Here is a 24440-nt window from a genome sequence, read left to right as displayed (position 1 = left end):
AAGTCTTATGAAAATGCCTTCATTATTTTGCAAAGAAAGAGACCTGAGACTGGCAGTTCTCCAATTGATGACTTAGGCATTGAATAAATTCATCATTAGAATCTAGGGAAAGTGTGTCTCTGAAAATGGCAGTCACTTTGCAACATCATCTTTACTCGGGCAACTCATGACAGGGAAACAAGAAAGAACTAAGGGCTCAGTTATTCCTAATTTTCTTCAACAAATGAGACAACAGAGTTGGCTTCGCTGTGCAAATAAGGATGGTTACTGATGCAATCTGAAGGGGCCTTATAGGTGGTTCAGGTGAAATACGTTCAGCAACAGAAATGTGCAGTGACATAGATCTGGCAGGACATCTCTGTATGTTAGAAAGTGCAACATAATTACACAGTATTCCAACATAAAAGCAAACACACACAACAGCGAAGACACTTATGGGAACTTTACATAATATAGGTGAATACATGTATGAGATACAATTCAGAAAAATGAGGATTCACAAATTTTCTTGTAATATTCTTAAGTCCTATCTAAGAAACTTCATTTCCTACACATTTAAGAGATTTCTCACATTTGGACTTTTATGTGGAGAGCAAATTTAAAAATATGCCTTAGTGATACCTAACATTAATTACACTCATAATGGCCTTCTCCAGTGTGAACTCTCTGATGACACTGGAGACCACTGCTCCATCTAAAAGATTTCCCACATTCACTGCATTTATATGGCTTTTCTCCTGTGTGCACTCTCTGATGATATTGGAGATCATAGGTCCTTGCAAAACATTTCCCACATTCACTGCATTTATAAGGCTTTTCTCCAGTATGAACTCTCTGATGATTATGAAGTAGAGACTGAGTGTTAAAAGATTTTCCACATTCATTGCACTCATGAGGCCTTTCTCCAGTGTGCTCTCTCTGATGATATCGGAGATTAGTGCTACTTGTAAAAGACTTTCCACATTCACTACATTTATAAGGCTTTTCTCCAGTGTGAACTCTCTGATGACATTGGAGACCATCGATCCTTGAAAAAGATTTTCCACATTCACTACATTTATAAGGCTTTTCTCCTGAATGAACTTTCTGATGATAATGATGGTCACTCCTAGTGACAAAAGATTTCCCACATTCAATGCATTTATAAGGCTTCTTTCCAGTGTGAAAACTTTGATGATAATGGAGGCCACTGCTACCCTTAAAAGATTTCCCACAGTCACTACATTTATAAGGCGTTTCTCCTGTATGAACTCTGTGATGATATTGGAGACCATTGCTCCTTGAAAAAGATTTTCCACATTCACTACATTTATAAGGCTTTTCTCCTGAATGAACTCTCTGATGACAATGAAGCTTAGTGCTCTCAGCAAAAGATTTCCCACATTCATTGCATTTATAAGGCTTTTCACCTGTATGAAGTCTCTGATGATTACGAAGGGTATGCCTATATGTAAATGATTTGCCACATTCACTGCATTCATAAGGCTTTACTCCTGTATGAATTCTCTGATGACCATGAAGTTGAGACAGAGTTTTAAAAGATTTTGCACATTCATTGCACTCATAAGGCCTTTCTCCAGTGTGCCCTCTCTGATGATATAGAAGATTAGTGCTACTTGTATAAGACTTTCCACATTCACTACATTTATAAGGCTTTTCTCCAGTGTGAACTCTCTGATGAATACGAAGGTAGCTGTTAGTGGTAAAAGATTTTCCACATTCACTACATTTATAAGGAATTTCGCCTGTATGAAGTCTCTGATGTTTCTGAAGGGCAGGCCTATTTGTAAAAGATTTCCCACAGTCACTGCATTCATAAGGCTTTTCTCCTGTATGGAGTCTCTGATGACAACGAAGGGAAGTGCTCTGGGTAAAAGATTTTCCACATTCATTACATTCATAAGGCTTTTCACCTGTGTGAAGTCTCTGATGTTTACGAAGGGAAGGCCTATGTGTAAAAGATTTCCCACAGTCACTGCATTTATAAGGCTTTACTCCTGTATGAAGGCTCTGGTGACTATGAACTTGAGACTGAGTGATAAAAGATTTTCCACATTCATGGCACTCATAGGGCCTTTCTCCAGAGTGCACTCTCTGATGATATTTGAGACTACTGCTACTTGTAAAAGACTTTCCACATTCACTGCATTTATAAGGTTTTTCTCCAGTGTGAACTCTCTGATGACGACAAAGGTCACTGATGGTGATAAAAGATTTCCCACAGTCACTGCATTTATAAGACTTTTCTTCAGTGTGAACTCTCTGATGACAATGGAGGTCACTGTCACTGGTGAAATATTTCCCACATTCAATGCATTTGTTAGGCTTTTCTCCAGTGTGAGAATTTTGATGATAATGTAGGCTACTCAAATACGTAAAAGATTTCCCACATTCACTGCATTTATATGGCTTTTCTCCAGTGTGAAATCTCTGATGACGACGAAGGTCACTGCTATTGATAAAAGATTTTCCACATTCCCTGCATTTATAAGGCTTCTTCCCAGTGTGCAAACTTTGATGATAATGGAGGCCACTGCTACTCTTAAAAGATTTGCCACATTCACTACATTTATAAGGCTTTTCTCCAGTCCGAACTCTCTGATGACGACGAAGATAACTGCTGCTAGTATCTTCCTCATACCATATTCTGGTGTGAAAATCTTTTCTCCTTTGAACTGTCAAACCACCCATGGAAATATCATATGGCCTGTCCCTGGTCTGATCAGCCTTTAGGTGGAGATGCCCTGACCAGGAAAGTGTGCCCTGCCCAACCTCCCCACAGGTGAAATCATTCTGGGACACACTGAAATTGCAGATCTTTGCAAGTGACATCCTCTCGACGCCAATAATGAAAGTGTTCTCTCTCACATGCTGCTGGTGACATTTTGCACTGAAATAAAATTGTTCTGCACATGCCCCACACCTCAGCTGTATCTGTCCATGTTGTGTTCCCTGCAGCTCAGTCAAGTGGAAAATCCTTCTCAAGACGAGTCCACAGCTCTCACAGGGGTGGCTCTTCTGGGAAGTCAAGGCCAACTTGCGATTCCTGGCCTGTGACACTCTTACAGAAGCGTTCTGTTCCGTCGGTACCTCCGCATTCTCTGCTCCACAGCAGCAACCTGAACAAAAGGAAACGCTGGTGAAGTACATGTTGATCTTATGAAATCAGATTATTTTTGGGAAAATGGTTTCCCCGTCATGACTAGGCATGATTCCATGGAATGATTTTCAAGACAAGTGAGTTGAACTCTATGTAAACAGCTGTTATATATTAGCTGGCCTCAGAGGTCAGTCAATGGTAAAATCTCACCAAAACAGGAACAAAAGCTTAGGGTGGGAAACAAAGAAGACAAGAAGGCTTTACTCATTGTTCCTCCACCAACGGCTTCTTTTAGGACCTTTCGTGCTGGGGACCTGCGTCAGTGTAGGGTAATTTGCATGTGCTGAAAGCCATACAACATAATGGTATTGAAGCACAGGATGTTCAAGGTCAATATAATAATATGTGCGCACTCCAAAGCTCTGCAGGCATGGACCTCGGTTGGTTTGCAGTAAAGAGGGACCTGTGAAAGAGGTAGAGGGGCAAGGTCTAGGGAGGTTAAAGTTACCTGTGGGCATGGAATCTGAGTAGAAATGGTCATTATTACACCTGACGAGCAGGCAAAGTGTCAACAATAAGACAGTAGAAGCAAAATTGGATGAGGAATGGGTCATGGAAACAAAATACTTTTTAACAAAATGGGTTCCTAGAGCCCTAACCGGTTTGGCTCAGTGGAAAGAGCGTTGGCCTGCGGACTCAATGTCCCAGGTTCAATTACCATCAAGGGCATGTACCTTGGTTGCAGGCACATCTCCAGTAGGGGGTGTGCAGGAGGCAGCTGATCAATGTTTGTCTCTCATGGATGTTTCTAACTCTCTATCCCTCTTCCTTCTTCTCTGTAAAAAAAAAATCAATAAAAAAGAAAATATATATATATATATATATATATATATATATATTTAAAAAATGGGTTCCTAGTTATGACTTTAACACAGCCCTGGTGTCAAAACCTTCCCAACAGGCCTTCACCAAGGCAAGACCGCCTCTGGGTCCACCTTGTCCTTCATAAAGTCATGTTTATTCTGTGATGCACAAATGATTCCTCCCCATGAATCCCAAGTGATCAAACGTGGGATTCAGATGATACAAATCCATAAGAAAACAACAAACAGATGTATGGGGAGCACTGTTATAGAACTACAAAGCACAACAGAGATCATGCGGGAAAAAATCTATGTGACATCAGCAAGATGGCAGAGTAAGAAATATGATAAGCTTGTCCGCTCTCAGTACAAGAAGGCAGGTCTCCATGAACAAAAACAACTACAAGGGGTTAAGAGTACAATGAAACCCTGGCCTCTTTTGCTCAATGGTTGGAGAGTCGGGCTCTACACTGAAGGGTCGAGGGTTTGATTCCTTGTCAAGGTTACACACCTGGGCTGAGGTTGGCTCCCTGTCCCGCCTGGTGGGTGCGAGAGTCAACCAGTCAATGTGTCTCTCTCACATCAATGTTCCCCAATCTCTCCACGCTCCCTCTATTCCACTCTCTCTGAAATGCACGGTGGTAAACACACACACACCCAAACAAACAAGTGAGGATTTAAAAAACAGAGTGCAATTAAACCAAAAATAATTCAGTAGAGCCAAAAAAGGTGGGCTGAATTACAAAGAGATGACCAGAGTGGGTTAACAAACATATTTAGCTAGGGTCAATGTGGGTGCCCTGTCCAGAGGACATGGAATGTTCAGGGCCAATCTGAGCTTGGGAATCTAATCAGAGTGTTCAAGGCTAATTTGCTATACACAGTCACAAAAGCAAGGACACAGCAAGCTATATTAGTCACTGTGCAGGCGTGCGCTTCTATAACCCAAAGACTAATGTCACTATTTCGAAAGAGGCCTCTTTGGTCTAAGTCGGTATAAAGTATGTTACTGACCAGGCAGTACGCACCTGCTTGGTTGGATTGCTGTGTTTGCAATGGCTGCCATGTTAGCAGCGGCTACTTAGTAAGGCTCCTAGGCTGGCTCCTACGTTGGGGCTGCTTCGAAGGGAAGACACAGTGTTAACCAGCCAGCACGCAGCTCTCTATTTTATGGACTACTGTGCAGGACTTTACTTTGAAGAACTGTTTTCTCTAGTGGCTCCTTGGTAGCAATGGCTACGTGGACTGCAATAAGGACTCCCTTATATGCCCACCACTTCCCCTATCTTCTCCATCTAATACCCGGCATCCATAATTGTCCAGTTCCTGGCAGAGAAGGACCTGTGCTCTCAGTCAAAACAAGGGTCAGAGTTTCCTCCATCACTCACTGCTCCTGTACTAATGTTGACCCTATTGGCCTGCTCTATGAAAAAGCCTGGACATTTCTGTATTTACAAACCACAGAAATCTGTGGAACATTTGTGAACTCTCCAAGATCTACTTAATGAGCGGACCCCATGATATTTATCAGCATGCATCCCAAAAGAAATCCCTTTGGCAACAACCTATTCCAGGAATAAAATAAAAAACTATATGTTCTCAAAGTATTTGCCACCAAAGCTTCTAAAACCATCACTTGTCATAAAAAAAAATAATAATAATTTGCATCCAAAGTCACTGTGGACCCATTGACTTTTTGTTATTCTAACCTCAGCTCAGCTCATGGAGACTCGGCTACTGGGACTTTTTCAAACCTGAAACAACACCTCACCCGGTCATTCCATATGCCAATGAATGTATTCCTTGAGCCAGAATTGGTCCTAGAGTTGAAAGGAGTAACTGCTTCACCAAATGCGTAGACATCAACACCAGACTAAAAACAGGGATACCATCTACTAATCGATGCCAAAGAAATGGAGAGCACATACAGACTGATAAAGAATCCAAAATATTTACCTTTAAAAATGTTTGCGCGCTACAAGAGAACTCATATAGAACCAACATAATGAAGAAAGAAATGAACACTGAACAAAAGGAGAATTTTGGATAGACAGAAATCATAAAAACAAATGAAACAGAAATGTTGGTGTTGCACAATTACAATGAATAAAATGAAAAACACAATAAAGAGTATCAAAAACAGACATAAAGAATATGTGCTGTCCACGACAAGTTACTAGAAATCATCCAGATGGGAAAAAGAAAAATAAATTTAAGGAATACAGCAAATTAAGTAAAACCATAAATTTAACCTATAATTTGCGTTATGGGAATCCCAGGAAACAGTAAGAGTGTTGGTCATGGAACGAGACAGAGACAGAAAAAAAAGGGGGGGGGGGGGCGGGGAGAAGAAGAGGGTAGAAATTTTATTTTTTAAACATAAGCTGAAACCAACTTCTGTAATTTATAAAACAAATGTTATCAAGAACATGCACTCTCACAAGTCCCTGTATGGATTCAATGCAAACTGTACTGTCTCTAGAAATGTTATAGTAAGATGGGAAACCATAAAAATCTTAGAAGAATCCATAGGCAGCAAAACAGCAGACATATGCCCTAGCTGGTCTGGCTCAGTGGGTAGAACACCTGCCTGCTGACTGAAGGGTCCCAGGTTTGATTTCGGTCAAGGCCACATACCCAGGTTGCAGGCTCGATGCCCAGTAGGGGACATGCAGGAGGCAGTTGATCAATGATTCTCATCATTGATGTTTCTCTCACTCTTTTTTCTCTCCTTTCCTCTCTGAAATCAATAAAAATATATGTTTTAAAATAACATTAAAAAAAATTGCCGGCATATGTTCAACCAATATCTTTACCAATACAGCTCCTAGGGCAATGGAAACTAAACAGAAAATAAACAAATGTGACTACATCAAAATAAAAACCTGATGCACAGCAAAAGAAACCATCAACAAAACAATAAGAAAGCTCATTGCATGGGAAAACGTATTTGCCAATGTTATCTCCCATAAGGGTTTAATCTCCAAAATTTATAGGGAACTCACACTACTTAACAAAAGGAAGATTAACAATCCAATAAAAAAATGGGCAAAGGACCTAAATACACACTTTTCAAAAGAGGACATAAAGAAGGCCAAGAGGTATATGAAAACATGCGCAAAGTCACTAATCATCTGAGAGATGCAAATCAAAACAACAAGGTGGTACCCTCTCACACATGTCAGAATGGCTATCATCAACAAATCCACCAACGACAAGTGTGTGGAGAAGAATGGTACTGCTGATGAGAATGCCGGTTGGTGCAGCCACTGTGGAAAACAGAATGGAGTTTCCTTAAAAAATTAAAAATGGAACTCCCATTTCACCCAGTAATCCCACTTTCAGGAATATATTCTAAGAAATCAGAAACAACAATCAGAAAGGATATATGGCCGAAACCGGTTTGGCTCAATGGATAGAGCGTCGGTCTGCGGACTGAAAGGTCCCAGGTTCGATTCCGGTCACAGGCATGTACATTGGCTGCGGGCACATCCCTGGTAGGGGGTGTACAGGAGGCAGCTGGTCGATGATTCTCTCTCATCGATGTTTCTAGCTCTCTATCCCTCTCCCTTCCTCTCTGTAAAAAATCAATAAAATATATATATATATGATATATGCACCCCTATGTTCATAGCAGCATAATTTACAATAGCTAAATTTGGAAACAGCCTACGGGCCCATTAGTAGATGAGTGAATTAGAAAACTATGGTACATCTACACAATGGAATGTTATCTTACTTAATAACAGACATGTAAATTGACTGTACCTCCGCTATGCCAACAGCCAACCAGCGTGAGTATGCAAATTAAAAGGCCAAGGATGGCAGCTGCCCAGCGCTCAAGGCCCTGAGTGGCCAGGTGGGGAGGAGGCCTATACTATGAGAGGGAAGACAAAGGGCAAAGGGATCTACAGGAGCGGAGTGCCACAGCGAAGACAAGACTGCAGACTCTGGAGTCTGCAGATGGGGTGTGCAGCGAAGATGAAGAAGGAAAACTCCAGCTGGAGGGAAGGCCTGGGTCCTGGGTGCCAGAGGAAAACCGGTGCCAGAAGCCAAGGGAAGGAAGGCCTATTGCACGAATCTCTTCATGCCACGGGCCTCTAGTGCTGCTATAAAAAAGAAGGAACGTTTACCATTTGCAACAGCATGGATGGACCTGGAGAACATTATGCTAAGCGAAATAAGTCTGTTGGAGAAAGATAAATAGCACATGATCTCACTCATTTGTGGAGAATAATGAACAGAAACTGATGAACAAAAGTAGAGCCAGAGGCAGAAAAGTATTTTAGAATATGAGAAGTAATCCTATTATTTGCAGATTTTTAATATTTCCCATAACTTTTATGATATCATACTCTGTTAGTACAGTTTTGGTAATATTATTATATCAAAATCCTTTTTTTCCTTGAAATGTTAACTTTTATTGCATGTAATATGATATGTAAGAGCATCTTACTTGAATAATTGCTGTTTATTGCATGGAACATTATTATATTTTCAAGAAGAACAGAGTTGGAGGAATCACAATACCAGATACCAAGCTGTATTACAAAAATGGCCTGGTACTGGCACAAAAACAGACACATAGAACAATGCAACAGAATAGAGAACCCAGAAATCGACTCAAGCCATTATGCTCAGTATTTGACAAAGGAGGCAAAAGCATACAATGAAGTCAAGACCATCTCTTCAATAAATGGTGTTGGGAAAATTGGATGGATACATGCTTAGAATGAAACTAGACCACCAATTTATACCATACACAAAAATAAACTCAAAATGGATAAAGGACTTAAAAACATAATGGGAATCCATAAAATCTGAGAAGAATTCCCGGAGAAACACAGACACATACATCAATTGAACAGAACAGAAAACACAGAAATAAACCCAGGCACATCCTTTCAAGTAATCTCTGACCAAGCTGTAAGACACAGAAGAAGGGAAAGATAGTTTCTTCAATGAATGGTGCTGTTGAAATCAATATTCACAAGTAAACACAACAATACTGGACATTGTTGATAAAATGTAACTCAACCTGCATGACAGAATTGAATGTCAGCGCTAAAACTGAAAACTCCTCAGGACAATCTAGAGACAAAGTTTTGGAGGTTTGTTTTAGACAAGATTTTCTGAATGTGACACCAACCACCACTCAAAATAGAGAAAACAACAAACAGTCCAGATTGCAACAAATAAAAAGCTTCTTCACAGCACAACAGCAATAACCAAAATGAAATGAAAGAAAATCTAAAGAAGAGAAGAAAATACTTGCAAATCATATGAAAGAATCCCTTGGAGAGATTGTGGATTCAGTTCTGATTAGCACAATAAAGCAAATATTGCAATATGGAAAGAAATTCACACAAATAGGTGGAGTTCCCAGGGAATAATAAAAATATGTTAATACCATAGTGCAGGCTAATAACAATGCAATGACTCTGTCTTAAAAGCAAACTCGATATCACTTCATTACAGACACATTATTCTAAGCACCAGTAACCAGTATCTGAGCTGCTAGAAACATGCTGCCACTAGACCAGCGGAACCCAAGATGGCAAAATCATGGACTTTGTAGAAAAGCTGGTGTGGGGGAGCAATATCTGAGAAGCGCAATTAAGCAAATGCAAAATATGTGTTCCTGTATGTTATAAGCAATTAATAATAAAATATACACGGTCTTCAAAAGAATGTTTAACAAAAAATACAGTTATTAACCAGGATAAATATATAGAAATAATTCTTCAAAAACTATGTACAAGCCGAGACCGGTTTGGCTCAGTGGATAGAGCATCGGCCTGTGGACTGAAAGGTCCCAGGTTCGATTCCGGTCAAGGGCATGTACCTTGGTTGAGGGCACATCCCTAGTAGGGGGTGTGCAAGAGGCAGCTGATCGATGTTTCTCTCTCATCGATGTTTCTAACTCTCTATCCCTATCCCTTCCTCTTTGTAAAGAATCAATAAAATATATTAAAAAAATAAAAAATAATTTAAAAATGTTGCGTAATTTAAAAACAAAACAAAAAAACCTATGTACAAAAGACCAACAGGAATATAGAAAATGCTTTCCTCACTGATCAAGGTGGAATCCCTCAGGCTTCCTGCAACACTACCAACCACAAGTCCTTCCCTGTGAACGTAGTACAGCGGGGAGAACTGGGACTTCAGGAATAGAAGGGAGCAGCGGAAACAGACCCACCCTCCCCAGGACAGCAACTGCCCAGGAACCTGGAAAATCAAGCAGAACCACAGTCTACATGGGAGGACAGAGCACACCCTGGGGGATGGGGCCTGGCAAATCCCAAAGCCAAGTCCAGGTCACTGGGGAGAGTGAGGGTCTTACCCAGCGAGGATACAAGTTCAAAGTTCTCCAGCATCACATTCAGGTACAGCTGTCTCTGACCCTCATCAAGGAGGCTCCATTCCTCCCTGGAGAAGTACAGGGCAATGTCCTCAAAGGTCACGCCAACCTGTCAGAATGGAGACAATTGACACCAGAGCTGTCTCTCTGAGAACCCCCACTCCTACTCCTTACACACCTTCCCCCCCTCTACCTCCTCCAGGGCACCCGGTTAGTGTGGACACCAGGCCCTAATGCCAGTGCAGGCTGCTCTCTCATCACAGTCCCATTACCCACTGGGATTGCCCTCAGCAGAGCAGCTGGGTTGGGTGGGAAGGATTGGGGGAGGGGAGGGGAGAGCAATGCCATTTAAGGTCTGGGCGATGCCTGCAGGGCCCCAGCCTTCCTGCCAAGCAATCCCACCGCAGTCTCCTAGATCATGCCTCCAAGACACAGCCAAGCCTGGGTTTATGCTTCGCTTTTATGTCCCCACACCAGGTCCCGGGGACCATCAGCTCACACTTCCTCCAGATGTGCACACCACTGGGTAACCTTTAACCTCTTCCCATCTTCAGTCCCCAGGTTCACTCCCTCAGCTCTGCCCCCTTCCTGCTCCAATGCCACTGGATCTCGCTGGACTCACCCATGAACTTGGCAATTGGGTCCACAGAGAGCTTGTCTAAAAGGGGGATCCAGGACCACCCCCGGCCCCTGATGGACCCCACAGCCGGGAAAGCCCCGATGAGGCTGTGACGTCCTCCCTGCAGCCTCTGATCTGTCCGCCCATCCTCACAGCCCACACCCTCAGGGAACCTCAGATGCCGGTCAGCCCTGTCCTCTCCGCCCTGCACTGGCTGTGCCTCAGAAGCCACAACGCTCCTCTCTCCCCTCCGCCTTCCTCACGGTCCTCCACGCAAAACTGAAGTGGAGGACCTGACAGATGCCCCACCCGGGCTGTGGTGTTCGGTGTGAGGAGGCGGTGAGGGTCCGGAGGACTAGAACTCACCTCAGCGAAGCTGCTCAGCGCGGGCGCCGCCATTGCTCTCTGTGGGCCGAGCGGGGCGGGAGCGGCCGGAGTAGAAGCCGCTGCAGGAATGGCGGTGCCTGTCCCGGCCCTGGCGTGGGTCCGGGCGGCGACTCCGACCTTCAATCCCCAGTGTGAACTGTGAGAACCACTGCAGGCTCCGTCCACGGGCTGTGAGGCGGGGAACACCACTCTCCACCTTCCCCACAGGAGCGGAGCCTTGGAAAACCTGACCGCCTCAAACAAAAATCAGAGAACAGAAAATCCGGCCAGGAGGCTACCGGTCCCGCCCTCAGAAATAACCAAACGGAAACGCCTTCTCTGAGCCCCCATTGGCTCAGCCTGCTGGCACTCCATGCCTGGCCTTCTGGGTAATGTAGTTTGTCCAATCCAAGGCGAGGATCCTGTATTTCTCAGTGACTGGATTTAAGGGCTGATAGCCCAACAACACACCAAGTATACTAAGTGTCCTCTAGTGCCTTCAGGGGAGGTGATTTCTGGGGCAAGTTTGTTTCCGGTGACCCTTCCTGGCTCCCTTTAGCGGCTGGTTCTGCATATCTTTCTATAGGACCTGCTCTTCCTGAAGGGCAGGCATTGTTTCTTCGTTCATGACTTTTGGCATGTGTCTCCTTCAGGGCAACTCTAGCTTGTTGCTCAAGTCTCGAACTCGATCTAACCTGCCTCCAGTGAATCCATTGTACAAAGTTAATATCACAAAACAGACTCTCATACTTAAGAGCATCTGCTTCTGATGCCATCCGAAGTGTCAGCTCTGCCTGGGCTGCAGTGTGGATAAGATGGACAAGAAACAAGTTAAAAATGCTCAAAGTGACTGACCATCAGAGAGATGCAAATTAAAGCAACAATTAGATATAACCCCACCATTGTCAGAATGGCTGCCATCAGCAAATCAATAAAGAAGAAGTGCTGGTGAGCATGTGGAAAAAAGGGAACTCTCTTACACTGCTACTGGGCACACAAACTGGTGCAGCCATTATGCAAATCAGTACGAACTTGCATAAAATAAATTTAATATGGAACTGACATTTGACCCATGGATTCTACTTCTAGGAATATATTTGCAGAAACCTGAAACAATCAGATTGAATGTATGCACCCTGTGTTCATAAAAGCCCAATTTACAAGAGCAAAGATCTGGAAACTGCCCAGGTGCCCATCAATAGATGAGTGGGTAGAAAATATGGTAAATTTATACCATGGAATACCATGCAGCAATAAAAAAGCATAAACTTTTACCCTTTCACCCAGCATGGAGGGATCTGGAGAGCATCATGCTAAGTGAAATAATTCATCAGAGAACAACAGTGTCACTTCATCTCACTCATATATGGAATATAACAACAATAACAAAAAAACACTGCTAAATGGAATGAATTTAGAAACTTGGAATCATGGAATGGAGTTTGGAATGTCAGAAGGGAAGGCGGGGGAGGGTAAAATAAAAAGAAAAAACATCCTGGGGTCAGGATTAAGCACACACAGACATACAATAAAAACCAAGTTACCTAAGCCTTGAGCATTTTCTTCTGTTCTCTGACAGCAATGGGAAAGCTCTAGCTTGCCTTGTTCTGTGTCTGCTCTAAATTGTGTTTATAAATCTGTCTTCAGTCTGATGTGTCCCTGGAAATGCCAATAATCCTCCATGTAATTTTCCCCTTCTTGCCCAGTTATTGTGAGAATTATAAGAGAAAATGTTCAAAAATCTAACTCTGGAATCCTGGAAACAAAGTAAGCGCCATCAATCATCTGCATGTCACATTCAGCCAACTGAGATTCAGAGAGTTCCCGTGATTCTGAGTGCCCACAGCACCTGCCTCCTGCAGCAGCAGAGTCAGTGGTTTCTTATAGGTCCCGTTTCTCACTAAAATGCTCCCAAAGACAATGGTGATTGTGGACATCGGGGGTGTGAGAAGTGCCTGGACTGGGAATGTCTCTGCAGGCAGAGGCTGAGGTACCAGGAGAGGAAGAGAGAAACATCAATAATGAAAGAGAATCATTGATCAGCTGCCTCCTACATGCCCTACACTGGGTATCTAGCCCAGGGTGCAGGCATTTTCCTGACTGAATGGAACTGTGACCTCCTGGTTCATAAGTCCACATGGAACCACTGAGCCATGCTGCTGTGCTCTCAACATTCATGTTTCTAACTCTCTCTCCCTCTCCCTTGCTCCATGAAATCAATAAAAATGTTTAAGTAAATTAATGTTTATTAAAAAATAAAAAATATTAAAACATATTAGTCCAACACAAAAAAACACACGTTTACTTCATAAAGTGAAAAAGGCACAAAAAAGTAAAATTCCAACATCCATATCTATTGTTTCAATGTTTTATTTGAAGAAAATTGCCAAAACTCTCAGCACACTAGTCAGAACATATGGTAAGATGTTTTAACAAAGATACAGACTCAACAAATACACTTCTGAGAAAAGGCTCACCATAAAGTCCTAGAAAAAATACAACAAAAAGTGACCTAGAATGACAAAATTACAGAATATGTTTATATAAAAATGCTTGATCAAACAAAATACTTTCTAGAATGTGAACACCTCACACACTGGTGGAAAAACGCAAAAGGGTGTTATCAGTTTATTTTTAAAGAATAGTTTATTGATTTTTAAAAATATATATATTTATTGACTTATTAGAGAGAGATGGAAAGAAGCACGAGTGATGAGAGAGAATCATAGACTGGCTGCCTCCTGCACACCCCACACTGGGGTTTGAGCCAGCAACTTGGGAATGTGCCCTGACTTGGAATCGACCCATGACCACCTGGTTCATAGGACAAAACTCACTGAATGAGCCAGGTGAGAAGGGCACTTTTATTATCTGTAGAAAGAGGGAGAGAAACACTATGCGAGAGTGCAAACTCGACAAGGCTGCCTACTGCACATGCCATTCTGTGGAACTCGCACACAATCCGGACACAAGCCCAATAGTCCAAGTAGTAACCGTACTGTGCCTGGCTTCACACCTAAACACATAAGCTACAGCATCCATGATGGTATATTCAGTTTAGATCACACAATGTCAGTCTTTGTAAATTTAAACATTTATATACAAACCCACTCAGATTAGGCACGGAATTTTTGGTAAAGGTACCGTATTTTCTGGCGTATAAGATGACTTTTTTAAAAATATATATATTTTATTGATTTTTTTTTACAGAGAGGAAGGGAGAGGATAGTTAGAAACAACGATGAGAGAAACATCGATCAGCTGCCTCCTGCACACCCCCCACTGGGGATGTGCTTACAATCAAGGTACATGCCCCTGACCAGAATCGAACCTGGGACCCTTCAGTCCGCAGGCCGACACTCTATCCACTGAGCCAAACTGGTTAGGGCACGACTGACTTTTTAACCCAGGAAAATCTTCTCAAAAGTCGGGGGTTGTCTTATATGCCGGGTGTCATCTGATAGGGCAGGTATATCCCAAACTCTATATTTTAACTGGAAAAGTTGGGGGTCGTCTTATACGCCAGAAAATACAGTAAATGAAACTTATATCCATATATAGAATTATACAGTAATGTTTGTACCAGCTTATTAGAAATGACCAAATGTGCCCTAACAGGTTTGGCTCAGTGGATAGAGCAACGGCCTGCAGACTGAAGGGTCCCAGGTTCAATTCCAGGTCAAGGGCATGTACCTTGGTTGCAGGCACATCCCCAGTGGGGAGTATGCAGGATTCAGCTGATCGATGTTTCTCTCTCGTCGATATTTCTCTCTATCCCTCTCCCTTCCTCTCCGTAAAAAAACAATAAAATATATATTTTTTAAATCAATAAAATATATTTAAAAAAATAAATGATTAAATGTTCATAAAAATGGATAAACTATTGGTGATATATTCAAAGGTAAGAATATTTATCAGAAAAAAGATGACATACTAATATATCTTTAATAAATCTCCAAGTATTTATGAAATATAAATTAAAGCAAAAAAATCCTTAGAAAAATGAAAAGTGATCTATTAAACTGGAATGTAAGTCAATGGTTACTTAAGCTGTGAACCACAGGGACACATTTAAAAAAGTCATGAACCAAATTCACAGTGACAGATCTGATCAATATTATGATTATAATGACGGTTTTAGTTTCATGAACACATCATGATTTATGAAACAGTAAAATACATGTTAAGACCTAACCTGTATTTTACTCATTATACCTTTTTAAAAATGATTCAAAATTTAAAAAATGTGTATTTTCAACTATATTTAAGGTGACCAGATTTTAACATTGGTAAAGCGGGACACCATTGACCGGGGTGGGGGTTCTTGATTAAAAATTTGGTCTATATGGAGCAACAAAAATTTTCATAGAACACAAAAATAGTATGGTAATATATCTTTTTAAATTTCAACATAAGTACAATTTACAAATATAATAAATAAAAAAATTATGTATAGTATTATTTTGGCATATTTCTCATTTGAGTGAATTTTTTTTAGTAGATTGCTGTCGTTGTTTAAAAGGTCATGAAATTTTTCATAAGAATTTGTTAAATTATATTTCACACATAAAATGGCTTTCAAAGTCTCAACACTTAATTGTGATTTTTCTGATGTCCACACTTTACCGTAGAAAAAACATGTTCAGTTACAGCATTAGTTCCTGGTAAGGACAGCGCATATTCCACAATTTTTAGTGTATTATTTATCCTGGCTAAATAGCCACATGGCCGCCGAAAACCGTATATTCCCTTCCCGTTCTCCCGCAGTTCCCTAGCTTGTCATGCATTCTTTCCAAAAGTCGGGACTTTTTTAAAACGCCGCAGGACGCGGGACAAATTGTTAAAAATCGGGACTGTCCCACCAAAAGCGGGACGTCTGGTCACCTTAACTATATTGGAAAAATAGGTTTGGCAAATCTATATTCAATTCAACTTCTTATGCCCACGGGAACACAAAATGTAATAAACAATGAAGAACTTTCACACAAACCAACAAGAATGCTGGCTGGATCACAAAAGCCACATCACTGGACTTCAGACACCCTTTGCCTTTGTCTCTGTTTTTCTGCCAGCGCACCAATGGCTCTGAGGTGAACATCTGAGAGGATACAGGAAGCCACAAAACCTCTTGATTATATTCAATGACAATGACTGTGTCCACAGAAGATAAACATGCCTGGAGATCCTCACATCTGGGTACATCCCGCTCCTGTAGTCTTTTTCTCAGAAACATTCTTGCATGCAAGTTTAGATGAGGAACATTCCTTCTAATGGGCTGTAATCCCCTGCAAACTCATTAGGTCAATGTTTCTGTAGTGAAATGGTTTCCCCTAACTGCTATAGTACTCCAGTCAGTGACCTTTAGCTATGAATTGTAGGCATTAGGGCACCTGGCCCTCTGCAAGACCTGGGCAAGTGTATGGGCACCCCTTGAGAAACAAGAAAAATTTTCGCGCTGCTAGAAAATTTACACAGCTACCGCAGTTTTGGAATGATCTCTGTGTCCCAAAGCATCCATCTTCACATGAGGACTAGAGAGTTCACAGTGTTTCCTGGGAAATTAAGGGCAGCAATGTAAATTTGGCAAAAACTGCTGTGGAAATGTCTACAACATATCATTTCTTCAACGTCAAAGAATGTTTGAGGCCCCATAACTTTTTCACCTCATCATGCTAGGAGAGTCCAGATCTCCATATAAACTAACCCATAGAGTCAATAGAACACCCAAGATTAAAGAAGTCTTAGAAAAAAGCCTTCATTATTTTGAAAAGAAAGAGACTGGAGACAGGCAGTTCTTCTATTGATGACTTAGGCACTCAATAAATTCATCACTGGCAACAAGGGAATGTGTGTCGCTGAAAATGGCAGTCCCTCTGCAACATGTTTACCGGCGCCAACAGTAATCAGTCCTGTGTTAACTCATGACAGGGATACAAGTAAGAACTAAGGGCTCAGGTATTCCTAATTTTCTTCAACAAATTAGACAACAGAGTTAGCTTCACTGTGCAAATAAGGATGGTGATTGATGCCATCTGTAGGGGCCTTATACATGGTTCAGGTGAAATACCTTCAGCTACAGAAATATGCAGACATAGATGTGGCAACATGTCTCTCTATGTATGTTGAACAGGGCAACATAGATACATATGGTGCTAGCATAAAAAAAAACAACACAATAGCAAAAACTTATGGGGACTTTACATAATGTAGGTGATTAAATGCATGAGATACAATTCAGACAAATGAGACTTCACAAATTTTCTTATACTATTGTTAAGACCTAACTAAGAAACTACATTCCTACACACCTAAGTAATTACTCACATTTGGACTCATATGTGCAGAGCAAATTTAGAAATTTGGCTGAGATATCTCTAATGTTATTTGTAAGCATAATGGCTTTCTCCAGTGTGAACTCTCTGATGATACTGGAGACCATTGCTACTTTTGAAACATTTCCCGCATTCATTGCATTTATAAGGCTTTTCTCCACTATGAACTCTCCGATGACGATGAAGGGCAGTGTTCCAGGTAAAAGATTTCCCACATTCACTGCACACATAAGGCCTTTCACCAGTGTGAACTCTCTGATGAGAAGAGAGTTCACTGCTCCTGGTAAAACATTTCCCACATTCACTGCATTTATAAGGCTTTTCTCCAGTGTGAAAACTTTGATGATAATGGAGGCTACTGCTATTGGTAAAAGATTTCCCACATTCACTGCATTTATGAGGTTTTTCTCCAGTGTGAACTCTCTGATGCCGATGAAGGAGAGAGCTCGTGATAAAAGACTTAGTACATTCACTGCAGTTATAAGGCTTTTCTCCATTGTGAACTCTCTGATGATAATGAAGGTAACTGCTAGTGGTAAAAGATTTCCCACATTCATTGCACTTATATGGGATTTCTCCAGTGTGAATTCTTTGATGACGATGAAGGTGAGACGTTGTGAGAAAAGATTTCCCACATTCACTGCATTTATAGGGCTTTTCTCCAGTGTGAACTCTGTGATGACGATGAAGGTAACTGCTAGTGGTAAAAGATTTCCCACATTCATTGCATTTATAAGGCTTTTCTCCAGTGTGAACTCTCTGATGACAATGAAGGTCACTGTTACTGGTGAAAGATTTCCCACATTCACTGCATTTATAAGGCTTTTCTCCAGTGTGAAAACTTTGATGATAATGGAGGCTACTCCAATTGGTAAAAGATTTATGACATTCACTGCATTTATAAGGTTTTTCTCCAGTGTGAACTCTCTGATGACGACAAAGGTCACTGATGGTGATAAAAGATTTCCCACATTCACTGCATTTATAAGACTTTTCTTCAGTGTGAACTCTCTGATGACAATGGAGGTCACTGTTACTGGTGAAATATTTCCCACATTCAATGCATTTGTGAGGCTTTTCTCCAGTGTGAGAACTTTGATGATAACGGAGGCTACTCCAGTAGGTAAAAGATTTCCCACATTCACTGCATTTATATGGCTTTTCTCCAGTGTGAAATCTGTGATGACGACGAAGGTCACTGCTAGTGATAAAAGATTTTCCACATTCAATGCATTTATAAGGCTTCTCTCCAGTGTGAAAACTTTGATGATAATGGAGGCCACTGCTACTGGTAAAAGATTTCCCACATTTACTGCATTTATAAGGCTTTTCTCCAGTCCGAACTCTCTGATGAGGACGAAGATAACTGCTGCTGGGATCTTCCTGACATTCTTTTCTGGTGTGAAAATCTTTTCTCCTTTGAAACATCAAACTACCCATGGAAATATCATTTGGCCTGTCCCTGGTCTGATCAGCCTTCAGGTAGAGATGCCCTGACCAGGAAAGTGTGCCCTGCCCAACCTCCCCACATGTGAAATCATTCTGGGACACATTGAAATTGCAGATCTTTGCAAGTGACATCCTCTCCACACTCCCAATGAAAGTGTTCTCTCTCACATGCTGCTGGTGAAATTCTGCACTGAAATAAAATTGTTTTGCACATGCCCCACACCTCAGCTGTATCTGTCCATGCTGTGTTCCCTGCAGCTCAGTCAAGTGGAAAATCCTTCTCAAGACGAGTCCACAGCTCTCACAGGGGTGGCTCTTCTGGGAAGACAAGGCTAACTTGGGATTCCTGGCCTGTGACACTCTTACAGAAGCGTTCTGTTCAGTCGGTACCTCCGCATTCTCTGCTCCACAGCAACAACCTGAACAAAAGGAAATGCTGGTGAGGTACATGTTGACCTTAGAAAAAAAGATTATCTTCACCAAAGATGTTTCCCTGTCATCACTGGACATGAGTCCATTGAATGATTTAAAGAAGTGAGTTGAACTCTAAGGAAATAGCTGTTATACATTACCTGGCTTCAAAGGTCAGTCAATGGTAAAAATCTCACCAAAATAGGAACAAAAGCTTAGGGTGGCTAATCAGTGATTCTCTCTCATCATTGATGTTTCTGTTTCTCTATCCCTCCCCCTTCCTTTCTCTAAAAATCAATAAAAATATAGAAGAAACCAAAAAAGAAAAGTAAACCCAAAGCTAGCAAAGAAAATAAACAATGAGAATTAGAACAACCATTAATAAACTAGAGACAAAAGTATATCATAACCAAGAGCTAAGTTTTGTTGTTGTTTATCTTCATCTGGGAATATATTTTTCATTCATTTTTAGAGACAATGGAAGGGAGAGAAAGAGAGAAAAATACACAAAAACATAGATGTGAGAGAGACACATTGGTTGGGTGTCTCCGTCACAGGCCCCAACAGGGGATGAGGATCAAAACTGCAAATCAGGTTCATGCACTTAATCAGGAATCGAACCCATGACCCTTTGGTGTTTGGGCCTACACTCTAACCACCATGCATTTCAGGCCTAAGAGCTATTTCCTTTTTAAAACATACACCAATTTGGCAAATCTTTATTGAGACTAAGACAAAAGAAACAACACTAAAATGAGTTTAAAAAAGAAATGAAAGATAAGACATTACACCTGACAGTGAAGCACAACGCATAAGAGATCTTGCCAAATGACATGAACTTACATGGAGAAAATTGTAACGAACTCACTATAAACTCCTAAAATTAATTTAAAAAATTCAGAGCCCTAGCTGGGTGGCTCAGTTTGTGAGAGTGTGGATCTGATGTGCCAAGGTAGCGGGTTTGATTTTCCATCGGGGTACACGCAGGGGGCAGCCAATGAATAAACAGATGAGTGGAAGAGCTGAACAATGTCTCACACACGCATTCTAAAAGCAATAAATGAATATTAAATAAAAAATAGATTCAGAAATGTTATAGGATAAAATATGAACATACAAACATCAGTTCCATTTCTAAACGCTAACAATGAATTCTTTGAGAAGAAAAGGAAAAAAGGCCCCTCGTTGTGTTGCTCCGTTGATTGAGCATCTTCCAATGAACTGAAAGGCCACCAGTTCTATTGCTGGTCAGGGCACAGGCCCGGGTTGTGGGCAAGATCCCAGATAGGGAGCGTGCAGGAGGCAGCTGATCGCTGTTTCTCAGCTGGATATTTCACTCTCTCCCTCTTCACTCCTCTTCTTCTAAAAACATCAACAAAACTACATTAAGAAAAAGAAAAAGAAGAATGAAGAAAGTAGTCAAGTTTACAATGGCATTGAAAAGAATAAAATACACAGGAATAAATTCAACCAGAAAGGTGAAAGATCTGTGTATTGAGCACTAGAACAGAGTGGTGAAAGAAATGGAAAAAGAGACCAAAAAAGTGGAAAGACATTCAGTGTTCTTGGATTTGAAAATGGAATATCCTTAAAATGTCTATACTACCCAAAGGAATCTCCAGGTTAAATGCAATCCGATGATAATACCAATGTCTGAAACCTCAAAAGACCTCAAAGAGCAAAAGTAATCTTCAGCCAGAACAAATCTGGTTGCATCACACTTCCTGCCTTCAACCTATTACAAAGCCAAAGCCACCAAACAGTGTATTACTGAAATACACCCAGAAACACAGACCCAGAAACAAAAAACAGAACCCAGAAAACACAGAAATAAACCCAGGCACAAAGGTTCAGGTAATCTTTGACAAAACCACAAGAAATGTGAAGAAAGGACAGTTTCTTCAATGAGGGGTATTGAAAATATAGATATTCACATGGAAAGCAAGAAAACCACTGATAAACACTTACTCAGATTGAATGAAAGAATTAAACGTCCAGGTTAAAACTTTAAAGTCCTTCAAGACAAGCCAGAGGAAACGCTTGGGAGATCTGTTTTGGACATGATTTCCGGGATGCGACACCAACCCCCAGGCAAAAAAGAGAAAAATCAACGTTCCAGACTGAAACAAATGAAAGCAATTCCCCAGCACAATAAGCAGTTAACAAAATAAAATGAAAAGGCAATCGAAAGGAGGATAAGAGAGGATACTTGCATATCACATGAACATATTGAAGATATTGTGGATTCAGTTCAGATCAGCCAAATAAAGCAAATACTGTGATACAGAAAGAAAGTCATGTTATGGTAACACTATAATGAAGGCTATAAAGACAACAACATTGTTGCTGAAAAAAATTCTAAATCAATTCATTAAAAATACTTTATAGGTAAACACTGGTAAGCAGATCTGAGCCTGATGGAAAAATAGCCACATTAGACTTCCTGAATGCGGAATTGCCTAAAACATGGAATTTGTACATAAAACAAGAATGCAATATTTGGGAAGCACAATTAAGCAAAGCAAAAGGAGATGTATCTTATTATAAACTAGAAAAATATTCAAAACACTCATTAGCCAATAAATATGGTTAAAAATAGGCCTACAGCCCTGGCTGATTTGGCTCAATGGCTGAGCATCCATCCAAGAACCCAAGAGGTCATGGTTCGGTTCCTGGTCAGGGTACATGCCCGGGTTGTGGGCTGGATCCCCAGTAGGGGGCATGCAGGAGACAGCCCATGGACAATCCTCTCTCATCATTGATGTTTCTAACTCTGTCTCTCCCTCTCTCATCCTCTCTGAAATCAATAAACAAATATTTACGCCCACCCCCAAAAATAGGACTAAATACAGTAAGTAGAGCCTTCTTTCAAAAAAATACCTAAAAATGACCAACAGGAAGAATATGCTTTTGCTCAAGACTCAACTGGAATCCATTAGGCTCCCTGCCACACAACCAACCACAAACCCTTCCCTGAGCTCGGTGCAGCAGGTGTTGTGACTAAAGGTATAGAAGGGAGCAGAGCAAACAACAAACCCTGCCAGCCACAGCAAGAACCCAGAAAACTGGAAAAATCATGCAATGTATACAGTCCACAGGTGAGGGCAGAGCACCCCCTAGAGGTGAGGGGACATGGGGAAATGCAAAGCCAAGTCCCCGGAACCAGCCAGAGTGAGGGTCTTATCCAGGGAAGATATTAGTTCAAAGTTCTCCAGCATCACATTCAGGTACAGCTGTCTCTGACCCTCATCAAGGAGGCTCCATTCCTCCCTGGAGAAGTACAGGGCAATGTCCTCAAAGGTCACGCCAACCTGTCAGAATGGAGACAATTGAAACCAGAGCTGTCTCTCTGAGAACCCCCACTCCTACTCCTTACACACCTTCCCACCCTCAACCTGCTCTAGGGCACCCGGTTAGTCTGGACACCAGGCCCTAATGCTGTGCCGGCTGCTCTCTCATCACAGTCCCATTAGTCGCTGTGATTGCCCTCAGCACAACAGATGGATTGCGTTGTGACACCAAACATCAGGTAAAAAGGGAAAATCAACAGTCCAGACTAAAACAAATGAAACACCATCTAAGCGGTTCTCAACCTGTGGGTCGCGACCCCTTTGGGGGTCGAAGGACCCTTTCACAGGGGTCGCCTAAGACCATCGGAAAACAACAGATATTTATATTACGATTCATAACAGTAGCAAAATTACAGTTATGAAGTAGCAACGAAAGTAATTTTATGGTTGGGGGTCACCACAACATGAGGAATTGTATTAAAGGGTCATGGCATTAGGAAGGTTGAGAACCACTTATTAAGCTCTGGTCCTTGCTGCAGGGCCCCAGCGTTCCTGCCAAGCAATATCACTGCCACGAAGACAAAGTCAAACCTGGGCTTATGCTTCACCCATTATCCCCACACCAGCCCTAGGTGGTTTGGCTCCGTGGATAGAGCGCTGGCCTGTAGACAGAAGGACCCAGGGTTCGATTCTTATGGAGGGCACAAGCCCGGGTAGCAGACGCCGTGGGGGCATGCAGGAGGCAGCGGGTGGATGATTCTCTCTCATCATTGATGTTTCTATCTCCTTCCCCTCCCTCTCTGAAATCAATAAAAATATATTTTTTAAAAAGTCCCGATACCAGGTCTCCGGGACCATCAGCTCACACTTCCTCCAGATGTGCAAACCCAAGTGTAATGTCTACCTCCTTCCCATCTTCAGACCCCAGGTTCACTGCCTCAAGCTGACACCTTCCTGCTCCACAAAACAGGACCTCTCTGGACTCACCCATGACCTTGGCCTATGGCATCCAGAGAGTGCTTGAGAGGTTTCAGAAGGATCTGGCACAACCTGATTCCTGATGGACCCCACAGCCTGGGGAGAGCAGGGCAGGCGGCTCTGAAATCCTCCCTGCCCGTCTCTGACCTTGGATTCAATACTCACCACCCACATCCGCAGGGGAATTTCAGATACAGGTCACCCCTGTCCTCTCTGCCCTGCACTTCCTGTGTCCTCAGATCTCACCACACTCCTCTCCCCTCCACCTTCCTCAGGGTCCTCCACGCGGGCCTGGGCTGCAGGACGTGACAGGAGCCCGCACCCAGGCTGTGGGCTCAGAGTAATGAGGCGGTGAGGGCAGGTGTGAGGGGGAGAGGCGAACTCACCTCAGCTGAACAATTGAACAGGGCCATTGCCGTTAAGCGCTGTGCCAGGACCCAGGCAGCAGAGACCGAAGAAGCGGATAAGAAGCAGGGGCAGTGGAAGGGGGGATAAGGGGTCCCTGTTCCGTCACGAACATGGGTAACCCGGATGGCGTCAGCGAGTTTCACCCCCACGTGCGTGCTCCGAGAACTCCGGCCTCCTCCCCCCCCCCAAGTATTGGCAACCGCACACGCCAGCCTGGAGCCCCCAACCAAGTACCGGAGTAGATTCTGGGTGAAGACCAATAG

General features: G+C 42.1%; 1 protein-coding gene across 1 annotated transcript; it reads right to left on the bottom strand.

Moving 5' to 3' along the window:
- Positions 1-503: 503 nt before the first annotated feature.
- Positions 504-23999, bottom strand: LOC129147116 (zinc finger protein 208-like). The gene is made up of 5 exons (XM_054710762.1): positions 23935-23999; positions 17755-19509; positions 2375-2630; positions 1170-2197; positions 504-1082 (listed from the first exon to the last, which is right to left on the bottom strand). The coding sequence occupies exons 2-5, from the start codon at positions 19220-19222 to the stop codon at positions 628-630; spliced, it is 3207 nt and encodes a 1068-aa protein (XP_054566737.1). The 5' UTR covers positions 19223-19509; positions 23935-23999; the 3' UTR covers positions 504-627.
- Positions 24000-24440: the final 441 nt, after the last annotated feature.

This window comes from Eptesicus fuscus, chromosome 21, assembly GCF_027574615.1.
Source record: "Eptesicus fuscus isolate TK198812 chromosome 21, DD_ASM_mEF_20220401, whole genome shotgun sequence".
Lineage (NCBI taxonomy): Eukaryota > Metazoa > Chordata > Mammalia > Chiroptera > Vespertilionidae > Eptesicus > Eptesicus fuscus.
This window is presented reverse-complemented; position numbering and strand designations above follow the sequence as displayed.

Bases quoted from the DNA above. Each gene is read 5' to 3' on its own strand.
- LOC129147116 (XM_054710762.1), bottom strand. From the start codon at position 19,222: ATGTCACTTGCAAAGATCTGCAATTTCAATGTGTCCCAGAATGATTTC. The intron at 2,631-17,754 runs GTAGCAATGGTC...GGTATGAGGAAG, and splicing joins ATGCGGGAAATGTTTCAAAA to ATACTAGCAGCAGTTATCTT. The intron at 1,083-1,169 runs GTTTTCACACTG...ATCATCAGAAAG, and splicing joins TGGCCTCCATTATCATCAAA to TTCATTCAGGAGAAAAGCCT.